This window comes from Chiroxiphia lanceolata, chromosome 6 (genome assembly GCF_009829145.1).
Source record: "Chiroxiphia lanceolata isolate bChiLan1 chromosome 6, bChiLan1.pri, whole genome shotgun sequence".
Lineage (NCBI taxonomy): Eukaryota > Metazoa > Chordata > Aves > Passeriformes > Pipridae > Chiroxiphia > Chiroxiphia lanceolata.
The window spans coordinates 1,398,351-1,418,057 of NC_045642.1; the positions used below are offsets into that span (position 1 = coordinate 1,398,351).

At 50.5% G+C, this 19,707-nt stretch overlaps 2 protein-coding genes across 3 annotated transcripts in view; both read left to right on the top strand.

The window, feature by feature from the left end:
- Positions 1 to 19,707, top strand: part of LOC116787990 (deleted in malignant brain tumors 1 protein-like) — a 499,349-nt gene that overhangs the window by 329,884 nt on the left and 149,758 nt on the right. The gene's annotated exons all lie outside the window — the stretch shown is intronic.
- DISP2 (dispatched RND transporter family member 2) lies at positions 461 to 18,919 on the top strand. 2 transcript variants are annotated; one of them, XR_004357576.1, is made up of 9 exons: positions 461 to 609; positions 7,211 to 7,657; positions 9,924 to 9,953; positions 11,818 to 11,941; positions 12,697 to 12,812; positions 13,083 to 13,201; positions 13,835 to 13,932; positions 14,556 to 18,035; positions 18,123 to 18,919. XR_004357576.1 is itself a non-coding variant. In XM_032690835.1 (8 exons), the coding sequence occupies exons 1-8, from the start codon at positions 530 to 532 to the stop codon at positions 17,973 to 17,975; spliced, it is 4,434 nt and encodes a 1,477-aa protein (XP_032546726.1). In that variant the 5' UTR covers positions 461 to 529; the 3' UTR covers positions 17,976 to 18,919. The 2 variants fall into 2 exon arrangements, 1 of the variants encoding a protein (XP_032546726.1); XM_032690835.1 differs by having other exon boundaries at positions 14,556 to 18,919.

A 19,707-nucleotide genomic window follows, 5' to 3' on the forward strand; every position in this document is an offset into this window, starting at 1 on the left:
TGAGTCACCCAAAGGATGCCCGGTGTCCCGAGCTCCCGTCCCAGACCCGCACGCTCAGCCCCATCCCCGACAGCCGGGCTGGCCCCTGGGCTCAAGGCTCCCCCCGCAGCCGCACCGCGCTCCCTGTGCCGGCGGCAGCGCCCCCGCGCCCGCCCCGCCTCCGCCTCCGCGGCCGCGCAAGCGCCGCGCCGAGCCGGGCAGAGCCGAGCCGGGCAGAGCCGAGCCGGGCAGAGCCGCACCGGGCAGAGCCGAGCCGGGCAGAGCCCCGCCGGGCAGAGCCGAGCCGGGCAGAGCCGAGCCGGGCAGAGCCGAACCGGGCAGAGCCGCACCGGGCAGAGCCGAGCCGGGCAGAGCCCCGCCGGGCAGAGCCGAGCCGGGCAGAGCCCCGCCGGGCAGAGCCGAGCCGGGCAGAGCCGAGCCGGGCAGAGCCGCGCCGGGCAGAGCCGAGCTGGGACGCGCCGGGGCGCTGCGGCCGCCGCTCCGGAGCGTTCAGCACCGCGGGCACGGACAGCGCCCGCCGCCGCCGGCCATGGAGGCCGCGCCCGCCACGCCGCCCCGGGAGCCGCGGCCCGAGGGGACGCGCCGCGGCCGCGGCCCCGCCTCGCCCAGGTAGGAGCTGCGGGGCCGGGACGGGGGCGCGGAGCCGCTGCCCCGGCGGGTGGGAGCTGCCGCCACCGCCGGCTCTGTGGGTGGGAGGTGGTCGGTGCCAGCGAGGTTTTCCTGGGTCCGGGGATCCCCAGCCCCACCGAGGCGTGTCCCGCAGGCAGAGCCCCTCGCTGCCCGCCCAGCTGCCCGCCCGCGGTCCGGGCTCTGGCGGTGTGCGCTGCCCAACCGGGGCCCTTGTTGCTCCTGCCCGGGGCCAGGAACACCATGAGAAGCCAACGCCGCCGGCGGGGCTGCCCGGCTTGGCCTCCCGGGCACGTTTCTATCCTGCAACATGGTGAACCCTCCCCTCCCTTCCGCAGCAACGGGAGAGCTATTGTTGGGAAGTGCAGCGTGTCTCAGACAGAGCCTCACTGCACTGTGGGCAAACATGGGGTTCACTCCAAAGATCTCCCCCATAAAGCCCCACAGCCCTGTGCCATATGCTCCCTGACCTGGTGCCTGCAGCCAGGTTGGCAGCCACAATTTCACCCTGCTGCTCACGCAGGGTTCACTCTCTGGTCCCCACCCTCTGCCCTAGCCAAGGCTCTTCATCATCAATGCTCAACTCATCACCAAAAAAACACAGATGGCAGAAAACACCACCTTCCTCCCGGCCTCTTTCAGACTGGGACGGCAAGGTGGGGCTTTCTTTTCCTTTCCCTTTTCATTTCACTCCTTTTTTCTCCAAAACGTGATTTTTCCCATGCAGCCAGAGCTGTTCTGGCACTGAAGGCTGGGTGGGGACCTCGAGCCCTCTGTGTCTGGCTCTATCCCAGCACACACACCTGTACCCGCAGCAGCAGAAGCTGCCTGGGGTAAAGGTAAGGCAGTTCACACGAGTCAATGGAAAGGATTGTAAAACTAAACTTTTCCTGGCAGACTACGTGGGAAGTGGAGTTTTGCAGCCTCATTAATTTTTCATGATGATTTAACATACTCAGGAGTCTCATTAACAAAAAGACTGTAGGTCTTCTCAAGGATACACACATGATCCTGCTGCTAGACTGAGAAAGCCAAACAAACAGCAACTCCCCAGGAATTGCTCAGTGCACAAGGATTTGCCGCAGCCGAAGGAGGAGATGGATTGCTCGGGAGTGCCTGTCTCTCTCTCCCTGTCAGCGAGACTGGGAGCTGGATAACGAGGTGACAGTGAAATGCAATGAACCCTTCCCTAATCCCTGGGAAAGGGCGCTCTTATCTCCTCAGAAAACACAAGCGAAAAAGCTCTTTCTTTCTCGAGAGCTCCACTGCTGTTTTGCTGGTGGTACGTTCAAAGGGAAATTTAAATTCCATTATAAAAGCCCGTTCTTAAAAAGTCATTTACAGCTCTCCAGGAAAAAGCCATTAGTCTAGATGGAAGCTGACCTATAGCACACGGGTTTCATTCAGAAAGAATTTATATTTCTTTTTCATTCAGGAAAACTTGTACAGATGACATGCAAACAAAACCTTGCTAGAGTAAGAAAAAAAAGGGAAAAAATAAAACTAGATTTTTTTTTTTGATGAATGAAATTTTGTAATTCTTAATGTCTAATTAAGCAAAGGTTCCTGGGGAAAAAGGCTCTTGCTCTAGGCAAGGTACAGACTCCTGCCCTTTCTCTCCTTGTTTGTATGCCCCCTTGAGATTCCTCTGTCAGCAGGAGAAGTTGTAGTTTGACTCAGGCATCAGACAGCTCCATTCACTAGGTAGGTGTTTCTCATCTTTCATATGCAAAGTGCTGCTTTCCTGATCCTCTCCTTAGTATGCAAAGGAGGAGATGATCTATTAAAAAAAAAGCAGCGCTTACAGAAATGGGCTTGGGGACGAGGGTGGAATTAGCAGCCCGAGAAAGGAGCAATTCCTGCAAAAGGCTGAATATCTTTAGCTCATTTCTCTCTCAGAACCTCATGTGCTTTCCTGCTGTGTGGCTCAGGAGCAGCAAGTCCAGAGAGTGCCAAAAAATGGAGTGGCTTAGGAAAGGGAAGAGGACCCGATGCTGCCACTTCCCTGCCCCGCAAAGTTCCCTCTGCCCCAGCTCGGCTCCGTGTGCTGCAGACCGAAGCCATCCCGAGGGGAATGTGCTGGGACCAGGCAGCCAACATGGCAGCTTTCCAGCAAACCCTCCTGCTGAGGGGCTGAGGTGGGCAGGCAAAGCCTAAAGCCAGGTCCTGCAGCCACCTTCTGTGGGGCAGAAGGATGCCAGTCCCTGCAGGAGGGAGAGACCCCACACCAGGGGTGGAGTCATGGCCTTCAGCCCTTGGCTCCTGCCACAGCCCCTGCATCCCAGCACTGCTCCACATCCCAGCACTGCTCCACATCCCAGCACTGCTCCACATCCCCACAGAGCTGGAATGGCAGAAAGCTGGCTCCTCAGAAATCCTGGCCTTACCTTGCCTGGATCCTTGTGGGAAGAAGCTCCAGTCCTTTTGCTGGTTCACCCCACAAGGTAGGCTCTGTGTGCCCGGGTACTCGCTCAGAGAAGCACTGCTGCACTCAGAGTGACTCGGGCAGGCCCATAAATTGGATTATTGTTCTGTCTAGGCATCCCAGGGGAAGAGACGGGGAAGCAAATAGCGTGAGAAACACAACTCACTGCTGTGGGTAACAGGAGCAGTTAACCCCAGTGTGTACCTTTCCCTCCACCTCCTCATTCCCTCCTTTCCCAACATCTCTCTGGTTGCATCCAGCTGAGCCTGGAGAAGAAAACAGAGGCTGTCAGCTGCCTCTGTAGGATTTTCTGTGGCTGAGACACCATTTCTGCCCCCTTAGACCCAAAGATATCAAATATCTGACACAGCCCATGAATGTTCAAAGTCTTTGTCAGTGCCAGCATGGCAAGCAGAGTCCAGTGTGGGGCTCTGCCCTCCCCTCCTCATGCCTGACAGCAAACAGATATCAGAATCCCCCCCCCGAAACATTTCTCCAGCACAGTTCAGGGTCCTGAGGGCCCGGAAAGGTAACAGTGACATGGTTGGAGGCAAAGAAGAACCAGCCCACATGTCTGGTGCAGAGCTCAGCAGACCAAAGGTTAAGCTCAGCAGCACTACGGCTAATTGGGAGAGCAGCACGTGGAGACTCGACCTCTGCAGAGCTGCCAGCAGTGATTATCCCAACCCATCATTATTTGCCAGCTCCAGGTTTCCCTGGAGATTGTGGATAACCAAGGTCACATCGTCATGGAGCTGGAGAGGGTTGAGCATAAGGGAATTCAGATCTGGAGGGTGATTGACAGATCTAATTGTTTAGTCTGAAAAGGAGATAATGAAGAGGAGTCATGAGTGAATGATCCAAAGTGGCCAAAGTTATCCCAGAATCTGGAGTCACTGAGCAGGCCAGGGATCGAGTTAAGAGACAAGGCGTGGGGGAAGAGTGGAACTTGACAGTGTTTCACAGCAAAGATGGCAAACAAGGAGAGTGGGATTTCATGGGAAATATTAGACTCAAAGCTACCAATGTCTGTGCAGAAAACCTGGAGGCAATCTGTGATATTCAAGACTTTGGCATCTGCTTTCCCCACTGGGAGGTTCTGTAGCTGAGGTGCTTTTGGAGGGGGAATTTTTCATTGTATGGCCTCCGTGCCTCTCCCTGACCACCTTCAAAGTGTATTCTTTGAAAGCCTTTTTGTTCTGTCCAGTGTTACATATTCACCCTCAGATAAGGCAGACAGACCAATTTAGTCCCAGATTCCAGGGCAGATCCAGCAGTTTCAAGGAAAGGAAATTTTGCTTTTGCTTTGAAAAAAAAGAACAGAAATATTGTATAGGTGTGGAACACCAAAACACAAGCTGTCAGTGCAGCAGCATCTCTGTGGATTATTATGCACTGTAGGAGAGCATCACCTATTTAAAGTGTACAGAAATCAGGAATTGCAACAGAATCAAGGTAAAGAGTAACTCAGAGGCATCAAAAAGGGAGTGAGAAAAGGTCTACACCTTGCCAAAGCATAACACTACCATGCCATCAACTCTCTGATGAAAATTCCCTGTAGTACAAAACTACAAACTCCAACCAAGTCACTGGACACCCGGGAAGATGAGGTGATTTACAATTTAGGCTTGAGAGTGGCTCAAGGGACCCTCCAGGCCAGCTCTCCCAAACCACCTCTGCCCCTGCAGCTCCCCAGAGCTGTGGGGTTTGTGGTGTTTAGCATCTCCCCGTCAGGTTGGCTCCAGAATTCGTAGAGCAGGGCAACAACTAATAAAAGATGTAATGTTATTTGTTGGCTACCACAAACCCTAATCTTCCCTTGGCCTGTGTGCAGTGCTCCTGCCCTGTGCTGCACCTGAATCCTCCCCATGCAGGGCCTGCTCTGATGAGGCTGTAACAACCCCAGACAAGACTTCAGGTTACATCTCCTGAGCAGCTCTGCTGGCATTGCATTTGTAATCTCATGTCTGACAAGTTCTGCTCTAAAGCACCTTTACACAGAGCTCTAACACCAATCACACACTTGAAAGGGGCCAGGTAATCCTGCCACTAATCCACCTGGGACAGGACAGCAAGGACTTCAAGGCCATTGTTGATGTTATTTGACAAGTTCTGTGGGTGGACTGGGATATCACTGGCACAGTCTGTTCAGGAGCTCCTGCCTCTGGCTGTGCTGAACCAGCCCAAGCCTCACCAGCACTCTGGGCTGCAGAGCAGAGGCAGCTCTGCAAGTGCTGAGACAAACTTATCTCGACCTTATCTCACTGAGCTCTGCTGGTTTTCTGGCACCTGCTTCAGCACAAAGCTGACTTCTTTCAAGCCACTTTGCATTTGCACATCAGTCATGGCTCCTGAAGTCAGTGTCATTGCAAGGAGGCCTCATGAACGTGTCACCCGTGCTGTAACTGCTGCAGCTGCTTTCTGGCTTAGAAACTAAAATTACCATTGGACAGGGCCTGACCCCTTGGGGTTTTGTTGCTACTGGTCCCTGGGCTGGTACAGTCTGCAAGTAAAGCTGAGTGTGATGCCTGTGCCACGAGTCTCCACACCAGCACTGTTACTGCTACCACAGACATCACTCTGCTGAAATGATTTTAATGAAATAAGCCCCTTTTGTACAATCATGAAATGTAGATTATCAGTGTTGATAAACTCAATTGATGTTGCAAAGTACATAGCACAAGCTGCCAAGGCCAATATGTCCTGCTTTCAGGAAGAAATAGGAATTTTCAAGCAATACTGAGCTAATACTATTCTTCAAATCCTTTTGTCATTAAACTTGGGTACAATTCCAGAGACCTGTAATTCTATCTTTTTCCATGGCTGTGTGAAAAAGAAACGAGAGGGACTCTGCAAGTTTTATAAAACATTCCTTCCCCAACTTCTTACCTTCTTTTTTTCCCACATCACATCAGGTGCCTCAGGCTAAAGTTCATTTCACTGCAGTCCTGCTCCAACCCTCATAATTCTTCGATGACTTGAGACACTCTGTGGTTCTGGCTGGCCCAAACTGTTCATCCTATTTAATCCTTGAGGCCAGACACTGCAGTGAGACACATAAATCAGCTGTAGAGACCATGGCACGTGCTCTGAACAAGGACCAGGACTGCTGGTGTTTGCATCCGTTGAGACAGCAATTCCTGAGGCATCTGGAGGGGGGGCAGAGGGACCTCAGTCTATGGTGCGTGAAGGGATTTTTGGTGTCACACAGATTAAGCAGTCCTTCAAAGTATTAGTCAAACTTTCTCTAAGCAAAACCTCTCAGGCTCCACAAATCAAGAACTATAAGAATGCAATAATGTTTTAAATTCCTTGGAGAAAACAAAGTATATCTTGCAGAGACCTCATTATTTGGGAACTGGAGCCTCCAAATATTTCGTCTCAGTAAACTGAGTATTCTGAGGAAAGTCAAGTTTCAAAAGATCTTTAGAGATCCCAGTCCACCCCTTTCCTACAAGGCAAGACCCATAAATTCAGTTGCTATCATCCTTGGGACATGTGTACAAAATGTTCCTGAAGAGCCCAGTGGAGCCTGCAGGACATGGGAGCCATCAGGGAATGTGCCAGGCTGGAGGCTGAAGCCCCTGTTACAGTCACATGCACCGGGTTCACTGCTGGGCTGTGTCAGTGCCAGGGATGACTCACTCTCCTGCTGTCCCCATGTGGAGCAGCGCCAGTCCTTCTGCAGAGCAATCACACTAATTAATCCTCCCAGGAAGCACAGATAATTGAGTGGTTTCTTCACATGCAGATTCCTTTGGTTTGTGTCCCCAGGGCTCTGTAATCCCTCCATGGTCCCGAGTTAGGACCCTGCCATTATCACCAGTCAGCATGTTCCGCCCCCTCCACAGTGAAATGTCTCGGAGAATTGTTTGGGGGTATTACCCAATGTCCCAAACTTTTGGAGCAACACACACAAAGATGTGATGGATTCCAGCATTCTCCATCACCTGGGATCCCTGAGTGAGTCACGGATGTCTTTATAAAAAGCATAATGCAGCTCAGCCCTGAGGCTGGCTCAGTACAGCACACGGTGGGTGAGGTTTGACATTTGTGTTCCGTGGGAGGGCTGTGAGAGTCTCCAGCTCTCAGGATGCAGCTCCCCAGTGCAGCCTTTCAGCCTCCCACTCTTTTACTTTCCCTTCATTTCTCTCACAGAGAAAAACAAAATACAGGACCTTGCCAGACCTGCCTTGCCATGCCAGAGATCGGGAACGCTGAGCTCAGCTACAGCGGCACTTCCTGGGAAAGAATCTGCCCAGTCCATCACTGCCCCGTCCCCACATCCCCCAGGCTGGAGGGGGACACCCTGCCCTCCTCCAGCCACACGCTTGGGCCGGTCTCCACCCAGTCCAACGGCCAGGTGCCATCGAGCTCCCAGGACTTGCAGCAGCACCACCTGTACCACCCCTGCAGCCAGGAGGAACCCCAGGGCAGCTACGGCCTGCCCTCGCTCCCCGGGCACAGCGAGAGGCCCGTGCTGTGCTCCCACCTTTCCAGCGGGGAGCCCGTGCCAGATTCCCACCACGAGGCCTCAGAAACGCCCTGGAAACAGTGGTCCCCCGGGCAGCGGCGGCCGGTGCAGCATCACGTTGTCACAGTCAGGTAAGAGGCACATGGAGAGAGGCTCCAAAAGCACCTCCCGGACTAGGAGGTGGGAAGCGGGAGGGATGAGCAGGGTCTGAGTGAGGAGGCACCAAACATGGGTTTGCTCTTCAGCTGGGGGCAGCAGCTGCCCCAAAAGGCACAGAGGGATCTGGTCTGCTCTCCACCTCTGTAGTGGGTGTACACAGAGCTGCCATTTCCACAGCAGGGACAGCAGGGATTTCCTTCTCAAGGGACTCGCTGGCTAAAGCCAAGGTCACTCGGCTGCTCCCAGGTCACACAGCTGTGATTATGCCCATCTTCTGTGGCCTTTGTATTTTCTCCTGTCACACTCCAAGCCACCCAGTTGCCAATCCTTTATCTTGGCAGAGTGATAGGAGCAGAGTTCATTTCTTTTCCTGCCCCTGCAGAAGCTTCTGCCTGTGCTGGAAGGGAGCGGCCGCCGAGGGTAAGTGCTGGCTACAGCTGAGCAGTGAGAGAGACAAAAGGGAGAAGATCAGCTGGTTTTGCAGGCTGGGAATCACCAAGGGTGTTGTCCGTGACAGAACAGGGCAAACTTCATTTGTAAGCAGAGCTGGGACAACAGCCTGAGCTGGACCCTCTGCTCCTCCCAGCCAGCACCATCCTTCCTGTGTCCCTCCTGGAGTCCACTCTTGGCACTAGAGACCGTGAACCCTTTGCTGCAGCAGCCGTAGCCACTGAATCCTGATAAAAGATGGCACAGGATTCCTTCCTTGCCTGTATACAGCACTGCAGGCTTAGGCACAAAAGCCCTTTACAGTCTCATTTTCCAGCCATTAACAGAGGATTTAATTTGCTTGTTTGCAGTGTAGAGCAACTACAGTCAGAGCCTGGATCCTCTTCCTGGATCCTTTTTTGCTCACAGGCTATCAACAAAATTGCCAACCACGTCCTCCATAACAGGTTATTTAAGTAGGAAACACAGCTGGACTGCAAATCCCTGGCAGCATGTGCAGCACCAGCAGTCAGAAAAGTGATAACATAATAATGCCAGAATGGGGTTTTTAATCCAAGCAAATCTGCTTGAGGAGCTATTGTGAGGGAATTAGCACAGGATGGGCAGCGCGCTGCCGGGAAGAGACCTCGCTTTGATAATCTGGGGGGGATTTTGCTTCGCTCCTCTCTCTCTCTCCTGAATCTACAGAGCATTAGTGTGATGAGGGAAACACAGTACACTTATTACACGAGTCACTGAGAGTGACTGTGCCACAGGGAACTCTGCTCCGCTGCTCTTCCATTTCTCCCACTCATAGCAAGGCCAGGAAGGAGGAGTTGCCTCAAGGTCACCAGTTGGCTGCTGGGAGGGAGCAGGGCCATCTGTCCCACGAAGATGCCGGAGTGCAGCAGCACCTTCTCCCAGTTTAAGCGGGAGTGTAGGAGGAGGGTGAGAGGAGAAGGGAGCACTGGCTGTGGGAAGCTCGGCACAGCTACGGAGAGAGGTGGGAGCAGTTCTCTGGAAGCTGTGTTCAGCCCAAAGCCGTTCCAGGCCAGGGAATGTTTCAAGGGAACATTTCAGTGGAGACAGAGAGCAGAACAAAAGGTTCTGCAGATATGTGACCCACTGAGGTGTAGCTTTTCTGTCAGAATGCCAGTGGAAAGCTTGTCCTCAGGGATTCATTAACAAACCTTGGATCCCCCTGGGGAAGGCTTCTTTATTTCTTTCCTCAGAGCCCTACAAGTAGGAGTGACAAATGCTCCAGTGTGAATAAAATCCCGGTAAAATAATTTTAGCAGCTCCACTGGCCTTCTGCTCCTCTAGTCTGGAAAAATACTGTCTTTGGAGGGGCCTGGGAAACAAATGAGAGCCACCTTTGGGGAAAATCCTTGCCGAGCTGAACAGGATTTAAAAGCTATCTATAAGCATTGCCAGCCCAACTCATGAGATTTAATAAAGAGGTTTGCTTTTGTCAATAAATAATTTAAGAATTCAGCAGGAAAGCACTTAAACCAGACAGATTTTCATGGATAAGAGCTGCACGGAGATTTCTATGGGATTGCATTGCTAATGTCCAATACACTCTGTGGGGTTTTCTTAGGGGGGCAAAATGAAGAGCCTACATGGCTTCCCACCCTTTTGGATAAAATGGGAGAGACAGAGGCTCTGTTATTCATTAAACTAATTCACACAGTGCCAGGCCTGTGTCAGCACTGGCTCAGCTTGGTGCTTACAGCCCTGCAAGGGTTAACCTGCTCAGATCATGCAGCACTATAATACATGAACACATCTTTTTTTTTCTGTCTGCAGACACGACAAAGCTTTCAGGATGCCAAAAAGGTATGTTTAACAGCAAAAGCCTCCTGCCCTTCTACCCTGTGTGATCAGTGCTCTCATACCCTGCTATCAGAAAGCAGAGTGTTACTGGGGGTGACATCCTGCCAGGCCCAGCTCCAGAGGGCAGGTCAGTGCTCCTGGGGCTTCCCACTCCTTGGGAAAATCTCCATTTGCTCCTGAGATCAATTTAACCTGAATTAATGAACAGCAACACTGTCTCAGTAGCTGTTCTTGGGCAGGTGCCTGGCTCAACCCATCCAGTAACTTTGTAGATATATAGATATAATAATCCTATATATATATATGTGTGTGTATGTATGTGTGTGTGTGTATATATATATATATATATATATACATGTATGTATATTTATACACGATTAATCCAGCTTGTCCTATCAGATGAGCGATAAGGAGAAGAGCCCAGCCATGAACTAAATTCATCTTTTCAAAAGACAGAGGATTTTAAATACATTTCTCAAAATTAAAACAATTTAATTGCTTTCTACTTCTGTTTAAAAGCTGATTTTGGTTGGGAAGATTTGGATAAGTATCTCCCATCATCAGACACTGGAGCTGATTCCTTTTCTTTCTTTCTCCTTTTTTTCTGTTAATGTGACATGGAAGCACCAAAAACAGCCTTCAGAAATTAGGTACTCTAATGCATAAAGGGCAATTTTTGTTCATTTTCAACAGCAAAGACTTCATCTATGAAAACAAATTTGATAAGGCAGTTGTAAATTGAAAAAAATACAAAAAAAATCAAAAGTCATGTGAAAAGGTGTTTGAAGTGCTTGTGATGATTTCTAATGGTGAAATAGCTGCAGTGGAGTCAGAGGCAAGAGGAGCAAAAGAGCAGGAACATTCCACCTCAAATAATGTTCATAAATATTTCACTTCCCTTCACAAATATTTGTGAATTTCAATACCTGAAACCCAGAAGGAAATTGTTGTCAATTATTTATCAACAAAGAATTCCTTATATTTCACAAATACATCAGAACACAGGACTGCCTAGAACCTGCCAAACCAGAGCAGGAACCCATTCTGCTATCTTACATCTCAACACGTATTTTTGAGGAAGACAAAAGTCTTGATGCAGTAAAACCTGCACTGGTAAAAAAAAAACTGTGGGAGAGTAACTTCCATAGATCATCCTTTATGGGAGACAATTTGCACCAAAATAAAAATAGAGCTTGGATTGAAAATTTTACCCCAGCTCTGGAAAAAACAGTTTGACCAGAGGAAGCTGCTTCTCCGGAATAGTTTTGATGGCACAGAAATGTCATTAAAAATGTGTGAAATGCCATTAAAATTACATATATTGTACTGAATGTGTATGAATTTAGACCAATGTCTAAATATATGAAGGTAGACCAATGACAATGGACTTGCTTGGGTTATTTGCCTTCAGGGGACTCTTCAGAATAGCCCAAAGACTTCTCAGGGTCCCAGGCTGGAAATCTGCAGCCCAGACTGTTGCAGCCACCAGCTGACATTGCACAACGGGGGGAAAAAAGGAAGAAGCTCTTTTTAAATGCAATCTTTGAAGTTAAACATTTAAAGCTTCATTTTGCCCTAGGACACAAGAGCCTGGTTTTTATTATTTTGGATTGAAAAAGCAGGAAAAAGCAGCGAGGCAAAATGTAATTACCCGAGTTAATTAGAGCGGCCTGCAAACATCCAGTTAGAGGTGTAATATGTTCATTAGCAGCTGTACTAGAGCCTCCAAGCCTCGCAGTAAATGACTGCTAGAAGCAGAAACCCTGACTTTTTCCTTCCTGTTCCTAACACCTCGTTGGTGGGACAGCAGGTTGGGTGCCCAGAGAGGTCTTTAACAGCTCGTGTTCTGTGCTCCTGTTGGTTGCAGTTACTCCCAGCTGGTGGCGGAGTGGCCGCTGGCCGTGCTGGGGCTGTGCTCAGTCACAGCCGTGCTCTGCACCGTCGCTGGGCTGCTCGTCGGGAACCTGCCTGACTTCTCAGAACCCTTAATGGTAAGTCCCTGCAGCTGATACATCGACAGGGACATAAGGAAAATCCACGGCCAAGCCGGGATATCATCCCTCCAGGAGGAGTGGAATGTGTCAGTACCGCACAGCCGCCCCTCTGGCACACAGGGAGAGCGCAGCCCGCGCCAGTGGCAGCCACCAGCCCGTCCCTCAGCTGTGCTCTGCACTCCCACCACTGCCCTCACTCGGGGGTGGAGACACTGCCAGCACAAACTGGGATTGCTCCCTTTGCTCCCCTTCCACAGCTGGAAGGCTGGGGTCACCCCCAGGCTGGGCAGAGATTGGATGGAGGATCTGGCTTTGCTTCCTACAGCCTGTGCATGAGGCTCTTGAAACAGAGAGCCTGCCCTGTTCTGAGCACTACACAGAGTCCTGTTTTCCATGCAGATTCCCACACTCCCTAAAGTCATCCCTGCCTCCAGTTAATGGAGGAATCCTGAAAAAATAAGATTACACTAGAGTTCATCCATGAAGTGGAAAATTAGTGCCATTTCTGTAAGGGACCATTACACTTGAAAAGGAGAAGAATCTTAGGAGATCAGGGAGAGATAATTGTAGCCATTGTTTCCAGGAAGGGAAAGGGAAAGGAGACATATTTTTTCTCTCGTGTCTGGGATGCAGTAGTTCCAGGGGAAGTTGAATTTGTGTCTCTCTCCAAGATGCAATTTCTGTGTCTCAGAGGAAGCCTAAGGACAGCTGAGTGAAGTGTGAGTGGTGACAAAACCCTTTTCCTTGAGCAGGGATTCGAGCCACGAGACACTGACATTGGCAGGAAGCTCGTTGTGTGGAGGAACGTCGAGAGCCACACGGGCTACAAGAAGACCTTTTCCCTTTCTCCCTATGCCAAGAAGAAAAGGTATTTGGGTTTGGTGTGGGGGGGTTGAGGGAGATGTTGACTGTAAAGGTACACATTCAATATTCCAAGATATCTATGTGAAGTATAATATATATCCTGCCCTTAAAAGTGACCAGGACCCTGCAGAGTTTGAAGTCTGTATGCCTGCAATGGATTTGGATTCTCTAAATGCTGTATGTGGCACCAGGCCCTCGTCAGTGAACATGACTCACGGCCAGATGATCTCCAGACAGTAGCAATAATTATTAACAATAATCTGCTCTTTGCTAGCTATGATGACCTTGGCATGGGCAGAGGCCAGAAGGCTGCTCAGGGAGAACAAGCAGCGAGGACACGGAGAATGGTGGAAACAAGCTACGGAGCGGATGGATTCTTCTGTGGTCCCCCAGGTGAGGGGAATGTCGACGGGGCCGTAAGTGCTGCACACCCAGAACCCAAGTGACGGAATTGTCAGAGTGTGGGACACGGGGAATACCCTGAAATGGCTCTAAGCAAGCAGTGTGCACAATTCCACCTGGGAGAGCTCTGATAGTGCCCTCCCAGCACTTCAGAACTGAGTGGTCAGAAAAGGCTTGTTCAGAAATTCTGGAGAACTGTTTCTCCTTCTTAACCCTTTGCCATACTTCTTGTTTTCCCTCTAGAAATATCCCTTAAAAGCACATGTTAAAGGACTAATGTTTTTACCATTTACCCACATCGAAAGTGAATCCTCTGAAAACACAGCGTATGCCCCTCTCCCTCTCTGCTCCCACTCCCTCTCTGTTCCTTCTTTTCTTCTTGAAAAATGCAAATGGTAGATGGGCAAGGAGCAGAGCTGAGGTCACAGGAGACAGATGCTACCACTCACTGCTGTCTTGTGACCTGCATCCCTGCAGGGAGCCCTCCAGAGCAGTCCTGTAGACACTGAGATACACACAGACACTTTGCTTTTTCCATGAACAGAGTCTACTCCAAACAGCCTGGCTGATTAATTTTCATTAGCTAATAATTTTCTTTAATATTTTTTTTCTTCTTTATTTCAGAAAAGAGCTATTCCCAGCTGGTATTTATGTCCACAACTGCTGGGAGCTTATGGAACTTGCAAGCTATTCAGTCCATGTGTCAAATGGAACAAGACAAGGTCAGTGATGGCAGCAAGAACACATGTACAGGCTGTATCTTTTCTGTCTGCCACAATTTTTGACGTCTAGCTGAGAGGATGCCAGACAGAAAGAACGTGAGCTACACAACATGTTTCACCTGGAGAATTCCAAAGCATTTCATCTCCTTGGCAATATAGGGATGATCCCACCTGCCAGTTGCAAATTAAACAAGAATAAACAGACACTGAACAAGAGCTGGTCCGAGAGCCAAAGGTGTTCCTCAGAAGCTGCTGAGGATTTTGGGCAGCAGAACCTAATTATGGAAATGGAACTATCAGCTTGGACACTGGCAGCAAGTTTTAAAAGGAGTTTTAATGGGATTAGCTGCATTTGCCATAGGAGCCAAATTTTAAAATCTGTGGTTATAAAACATAGATAATGGACAGGGTGTAATTTTTGGAAAAGGTAAATGGTGTTTGGGATTTGTCTTTGGGAGGATGGCAAGGGATGGCTGGTACACCTGGGGGGAAAAGGAAAGGGGAAAGGAGAAAGGGGAAAAGGGGAAAGGGGAGGATAGGACAGAAGAAGGAGTAGGGAGGGTTACTGCAGGGAACAAGGAACACTCTGGGGTCTGCCCTGATGCCCCTGGTCTGTTTTCCAGATCCGCTCCCACGTGCATTTTCAAGACCTCTGCCAGCGCACAGAAGCCAACGAATGCTGCCCGAGCTGGTCCCTGGGGAACTACATCGCTGTCCTGTACAACAGGTCTTCATGCCTGGAGATAACCCAGGGAGACATCTCCCACACCCTGGCCCTGCTCCGTGCCTGTGCTCCAGACTACCACAGAGGTGTCCTCACCCCGTCCTGCATAGGCCCTGCGGCCGCCAGACAGAAACACTCCCAGTGTGCCCAAGTCCCAGAAAAATGTACCCGCTTCAATGCCATCTACCAACTGCTTCACTTCCTGGTCGACAGGGACTTTCTCAGTCCCCAGACGATGGAGTACCAAGTGCCCTCTCTCAAATACAGCCTGCTCTTCCTGCCTACACGAAAAGGTGCATCGATGATGGGGATCTACTTAGACAACCTTGAAACCTGGGATCTGTTTGATAACTACACCTCTATCACCGGAATGGACCTGGGCCTTAAACAGAAACTGTTCCATCACTACCTTTTACTGGATACTAAGTATCCAGTACTTGCAATATTAGCTATTTTTCTAAGCATTTCTTTTTATTTACGCTCAGTCTTTATTACCTTGATGGTCCTGCTTGCTGTCGTCAGCTCTCTGATGATCTCCTACTTCTTGTACAAGGTGGCCTTCAGATTCACCTACTTCCCTTTTGTGAACCTGACAGCAGTCATCGTTCTGAGCAGCATTTGTGCCAACCACACCTTTGTCTTCTTCGACCTGTGGAACCTCAGCAAGAGCCAGAACCCTTCGGCCGGGCTCGCTCAGTGGGTGAGTCAGACCATGCACCACTTTGCGTATCTCATGCTGGCCTCGTGCTTCACGACGGGCGCTGCCTTCTACGCCAGCTACATCAGCAACATCACAGCCATCCGCTGCTTCGCCGTCTACATGGGCACCTCGGTGCTGGTGAACCTGCTGTTCATGCTGACCTGGCTGCCCTCCTCGGCCGTGCTCTACGAGCGCTACGTCGCAACCGCCTGCGTTTACAAGCCAGAAGCCTACTGGAACAACAGCGGCCACAAGAGAGTCGCTCTCTCCCTCCATTACATCCTCAGGGGGCTCCAGAACACGCTGTCTGAAACCTCCAAGCTGCTCTTCGAAAAGCTCCTGCCTTGCGGCGTCATCAAGTTTCGGTACATCTGGATCTGCTGGTTTGCTGCCTTAGCCATTGGAGGTGCCTACATTTCCTGCTCCAACCCCAAACTCAAGCTCCCTACCCTGGAGACATCATCTGTCCAGGTGTTCAGGCTGAGCCACCCCTTTGAGAGGTACGACTCCGAGTACTGCCACCAGTTCATGTTTGAGAGGCTGGAGCACGGAGAAGGGCAGCGTATGCCCGTCACCATAGTCTGGGGCGTTCTGCCTGTGGACAACGGGGACCATTTCAACCCAAAAAGCAACGGCACTCTAGTGAAAGACACCACCTTCACAATCCAAAACCCCGATGCCCAGAAGTGGCTCCTCGAATTCTGCCAAAAAGTGAAGAACAAAACATTCTATTACCCTGACACGGAGCAAAAGTCCACTGTGTGCTTCATGGAGGAGTTCCTCAGGTGGATGGACAGTCGCCAGTGCTCCCAGCGAGACCACAGCTTCAACCTCTGCTGTAACCACTTCTCTTTCCCTTACAGAAGCGAAGTCTTCGTGCACTGCATCAAAATGATGCTCCTGGAAGAGGGCAGGGAAGGGGCAGAAACGTATGACCTGGGCCTCAGGTTTGATGAGGAGGGAAATCTCACTGCCTTAGTGCTGCAGTTTCAAACTGTTTACCACTATAGCTTCAACTACAGCAAATCCAAACAATTCTACGAGGAAATCAGCCTCTGGGTAACAGAGGAAATGAAAACTGCCCCCGTGGGGCTTCAGAACGGATGGTTTACCAGTAAACTAGAGCTGTACAACCTGCAGGACAGCCTCAGCACAGAAACCATGGTGGTCATGGGGCTCTCCATAGCCGTTTCCTTCGTGGTGCTGCTGCTCACTACCTGGAACGTCCTCCTCAGTGTTTTCTCCGTCACTGCCATCGCGGGCACCGTCCTGGTCACCATCGGCCTTTTGGTCCTCTTGGAGTGGCAGCTCAATGCAGTGGAGTCTCTCTTCATTTCGGCTGCAGTAGGTCTCTCTGTTGACTTCACCGTCAACTACTGCATCTCCTACCACCTGTGCCCCCATTCCGACCGCCTGAGCCGAGTGGCCTTTTCCCTGAAGCAGATGAGCTGTGCCACGGCCATGGCAGCTTCCGCTCTCTTCTCTGCAGGGGTCATCATGTTGCCTGCCACGGTCCTGGCGTACAGGAAGCTGGGGATATTCGTCATGATGATCAACTGTATCAGCTGTGGGTTCGCCAGCTTCTTCTTCCAGTCGCTCTGCTGCTTCTTCGGCCCGGAGAAGAACTGTGGGCAGATCCTCTGGCCTTGTGCCCACACCATGAAAGACTACACCGATGACTCCGGGCTGAACGGAAACTTTGCCTGTGGGGGCAGCGAGAAGCAAAACCGGTTGCGGAAGGTCCAGGAGGCCAACACTGCAAATGAGCAATACGAGCTCCAGCCCTTGTCCAGGAAACTCAGCGACAGTTTTGACAACAGCACTTCCACGAGCAAGCTGTCTAACCGGCCCTCTGTGCTCTCTGAAGACACACAAGTTGAAGACAACAGATGCCCCCGAGGGGGAACGCACCCCTCCCTGGACAGAGAGAGACAGAGTCTGCAGGAGACCCTTGGAGACCAGCAGGTCGGCCTGTGCCAATGTCCCGCCCTGCAAACTTCCTCTCCTTACAAGCACAGCACCTCGGAAGCAGAAATTCACAGGGAGAGACTCTGCCGAGATTGTCGCTGTCAAAAGTACGGTCTGAAAGCGTGGGACGGGTCTGGGCTGGACCACACCCAGCCGGCTGGCACGGAAGAAGACGGGCAGCTCAATAAATCCCAATGTTCCAGCGACACTGCCCAGCAGCAGCCAGACTATACCTCAGAGCGCAGCCCCCTCCCTGCTGCTGACATCTACAAAATTCACAGATGCCTTTGTTCCCTCGGCAGCTCCTTTGACATGCTCAACATCTCCAGCGAGACGTCGATCAGTGATTTCGAGCAGGGCCTGAAGCTTGCTGAGTCAGCCAGCTCCTGTCCCGATGCCTTGGAGCTGTCTGACTCCTACGGTAACGCAGAGAGAGGTTACCTGAACGGCAAGAGAGATACCCTGCGGCTGGACCTGAGGGAGACTGTCTTTGACGTCTCCCCAGCGGCGTCACAGCAGAACAGCTCCTCGTGGAAAAATCGGTTCGGATTGGGGAGCGAGGGGCCGGTCGTGTTACCCAACAGCCAACCAGACATGCCCGACGTTTGGATCAAACGATCCAGCGCACAAAGCTCTGGCTACAACAGCTGAAACCCGGCAGAGAGCAAAGCTGCTGCTGGGGAACGGGCAAGTCCAAATCTCCTTGGAACTGTAAATATCAGTTTTTTCCTCCCACCTCTCCCAGAGCTGAGACTATTTCTTAGTATTTCAGCTGCGCAAACACCTGTGTTTCCACAGAACCAGCAGATCTGATGCTAGCGAGAGGATGACAGAGCAATTCTCACGGAGTACAAGCCTCTGACCCTCCAGTGTCTGATGCCATGTTACAGCTGTTCTGCAGGACCTATCGAGTAAACCTGGTTTGCCATTTCCTACAAGGTGAATAGATTTTGGTTTCTTGTCAAGGTCACAGAGGAGAGAAATAATGAGGTGAAGCTCCAGGTATTTAAGGACAGAGAAAGAGAGCTCATGTTAAAAAAAAAAAAATCGAAAACTAAACTACTGGCAATCTAGATATTGTAAAGTCTATGGTTAATTAAAGAAAAGAAAGTCTTTCATTTTCTACTTTATGCAAAGCCCAGGTCCACAGACCTCATCAAAATAACTCAGATATTACAAAAAATCCCCTTGAGGCTTCTGAGTTGACACAGCCTCTTCCTGATCATGGAGGGGCTGCAGAATCCAGCCCAAATCTATTTCCAGTAACAACTTCAATTTGTTTTATCTGAAGGAATTCCAGTACTGCCAAAGATTCTCAGTGCGAATTTCCCCCTTGAGAAAAGAGTGCTCGTCCCCTCTGTGACTCGGGTGCTTTCTATGTCCTCCTCACAGCCTGTTCCCACTCAAGGCATTCCCCACAAACACCTAACTTTTTAAAATTCACGTATCTAGTGAATCTTGAATTTTACTTTTTTTTTTCCCTCTACCAGAAACAAACAGGAAAACAAACACTTCCTAACCTCTATCTGTTGAAGAGTAAAACATTCTCTAAACAGGTTGACATAAAATAAATGTTTATGACAAACTTTCCTAAATCTGTGTGATGCTTCAGTTTCACCGAGAACACTGGGGTTATTTTTTTCACCTTTTAAGTGCCTAATATATTTTCCAAAGGAAAGTATACATCTTAAAAATACTTAGTCCTTCCGACACCCACAAGTTGCCCCTGCTCTATAGGAGACAGGCAGTGATTGCCTGATAGCCATTAGGGCTATGATCTTTTAAAGCTGATAGTAAACATGTCAGTTTTGTTTTCATATTTTGTTTATATTTCAGTTTCATGTTTTTATAGTGAAATTGTCGGGGTTGAAGTGTGTTCAGGAGGGTGTTTGGGCAGCCAGAACTGCCCTCAGACTGCAGCCCCCTCCTCACAGAGCTGTTCCCACTGCTCTCTGGAGGGATTTCCCACCCGTTATGAAAACCACGTTGGAGAACACTGCAAATATGTCTTTTAAGTCGGGAAACATTTGATACAGATGCATTCTTTCACCTTACAGCACAGGAGGGCAATTTTAGTACCTCACACCCAAGCTTGTTTCCAAGCGGCAGCACCAGCAACCCTCGCGGCTCTGGCGTGTCCACATCCCCTCGACGGCCACAAAGCCCTCGATCCTCGAGTGCCCAAACCAGAGGGTGAGGTAGCAGGAGGCAGGGGAGGAAGGACGGAATTATGCTCCAGCTTTCCCTGAGGGAAAGACCCTCGCACGGGGCTGGGGGACCCGCCGTGGCTGCGGCGCCTTCCCTGAGGGAGAGGGCACCATGCTTCCCATTGCTATCTGGAGGGATTTCCCACACATTATAAAAACCACGTTGGAAAGCACCG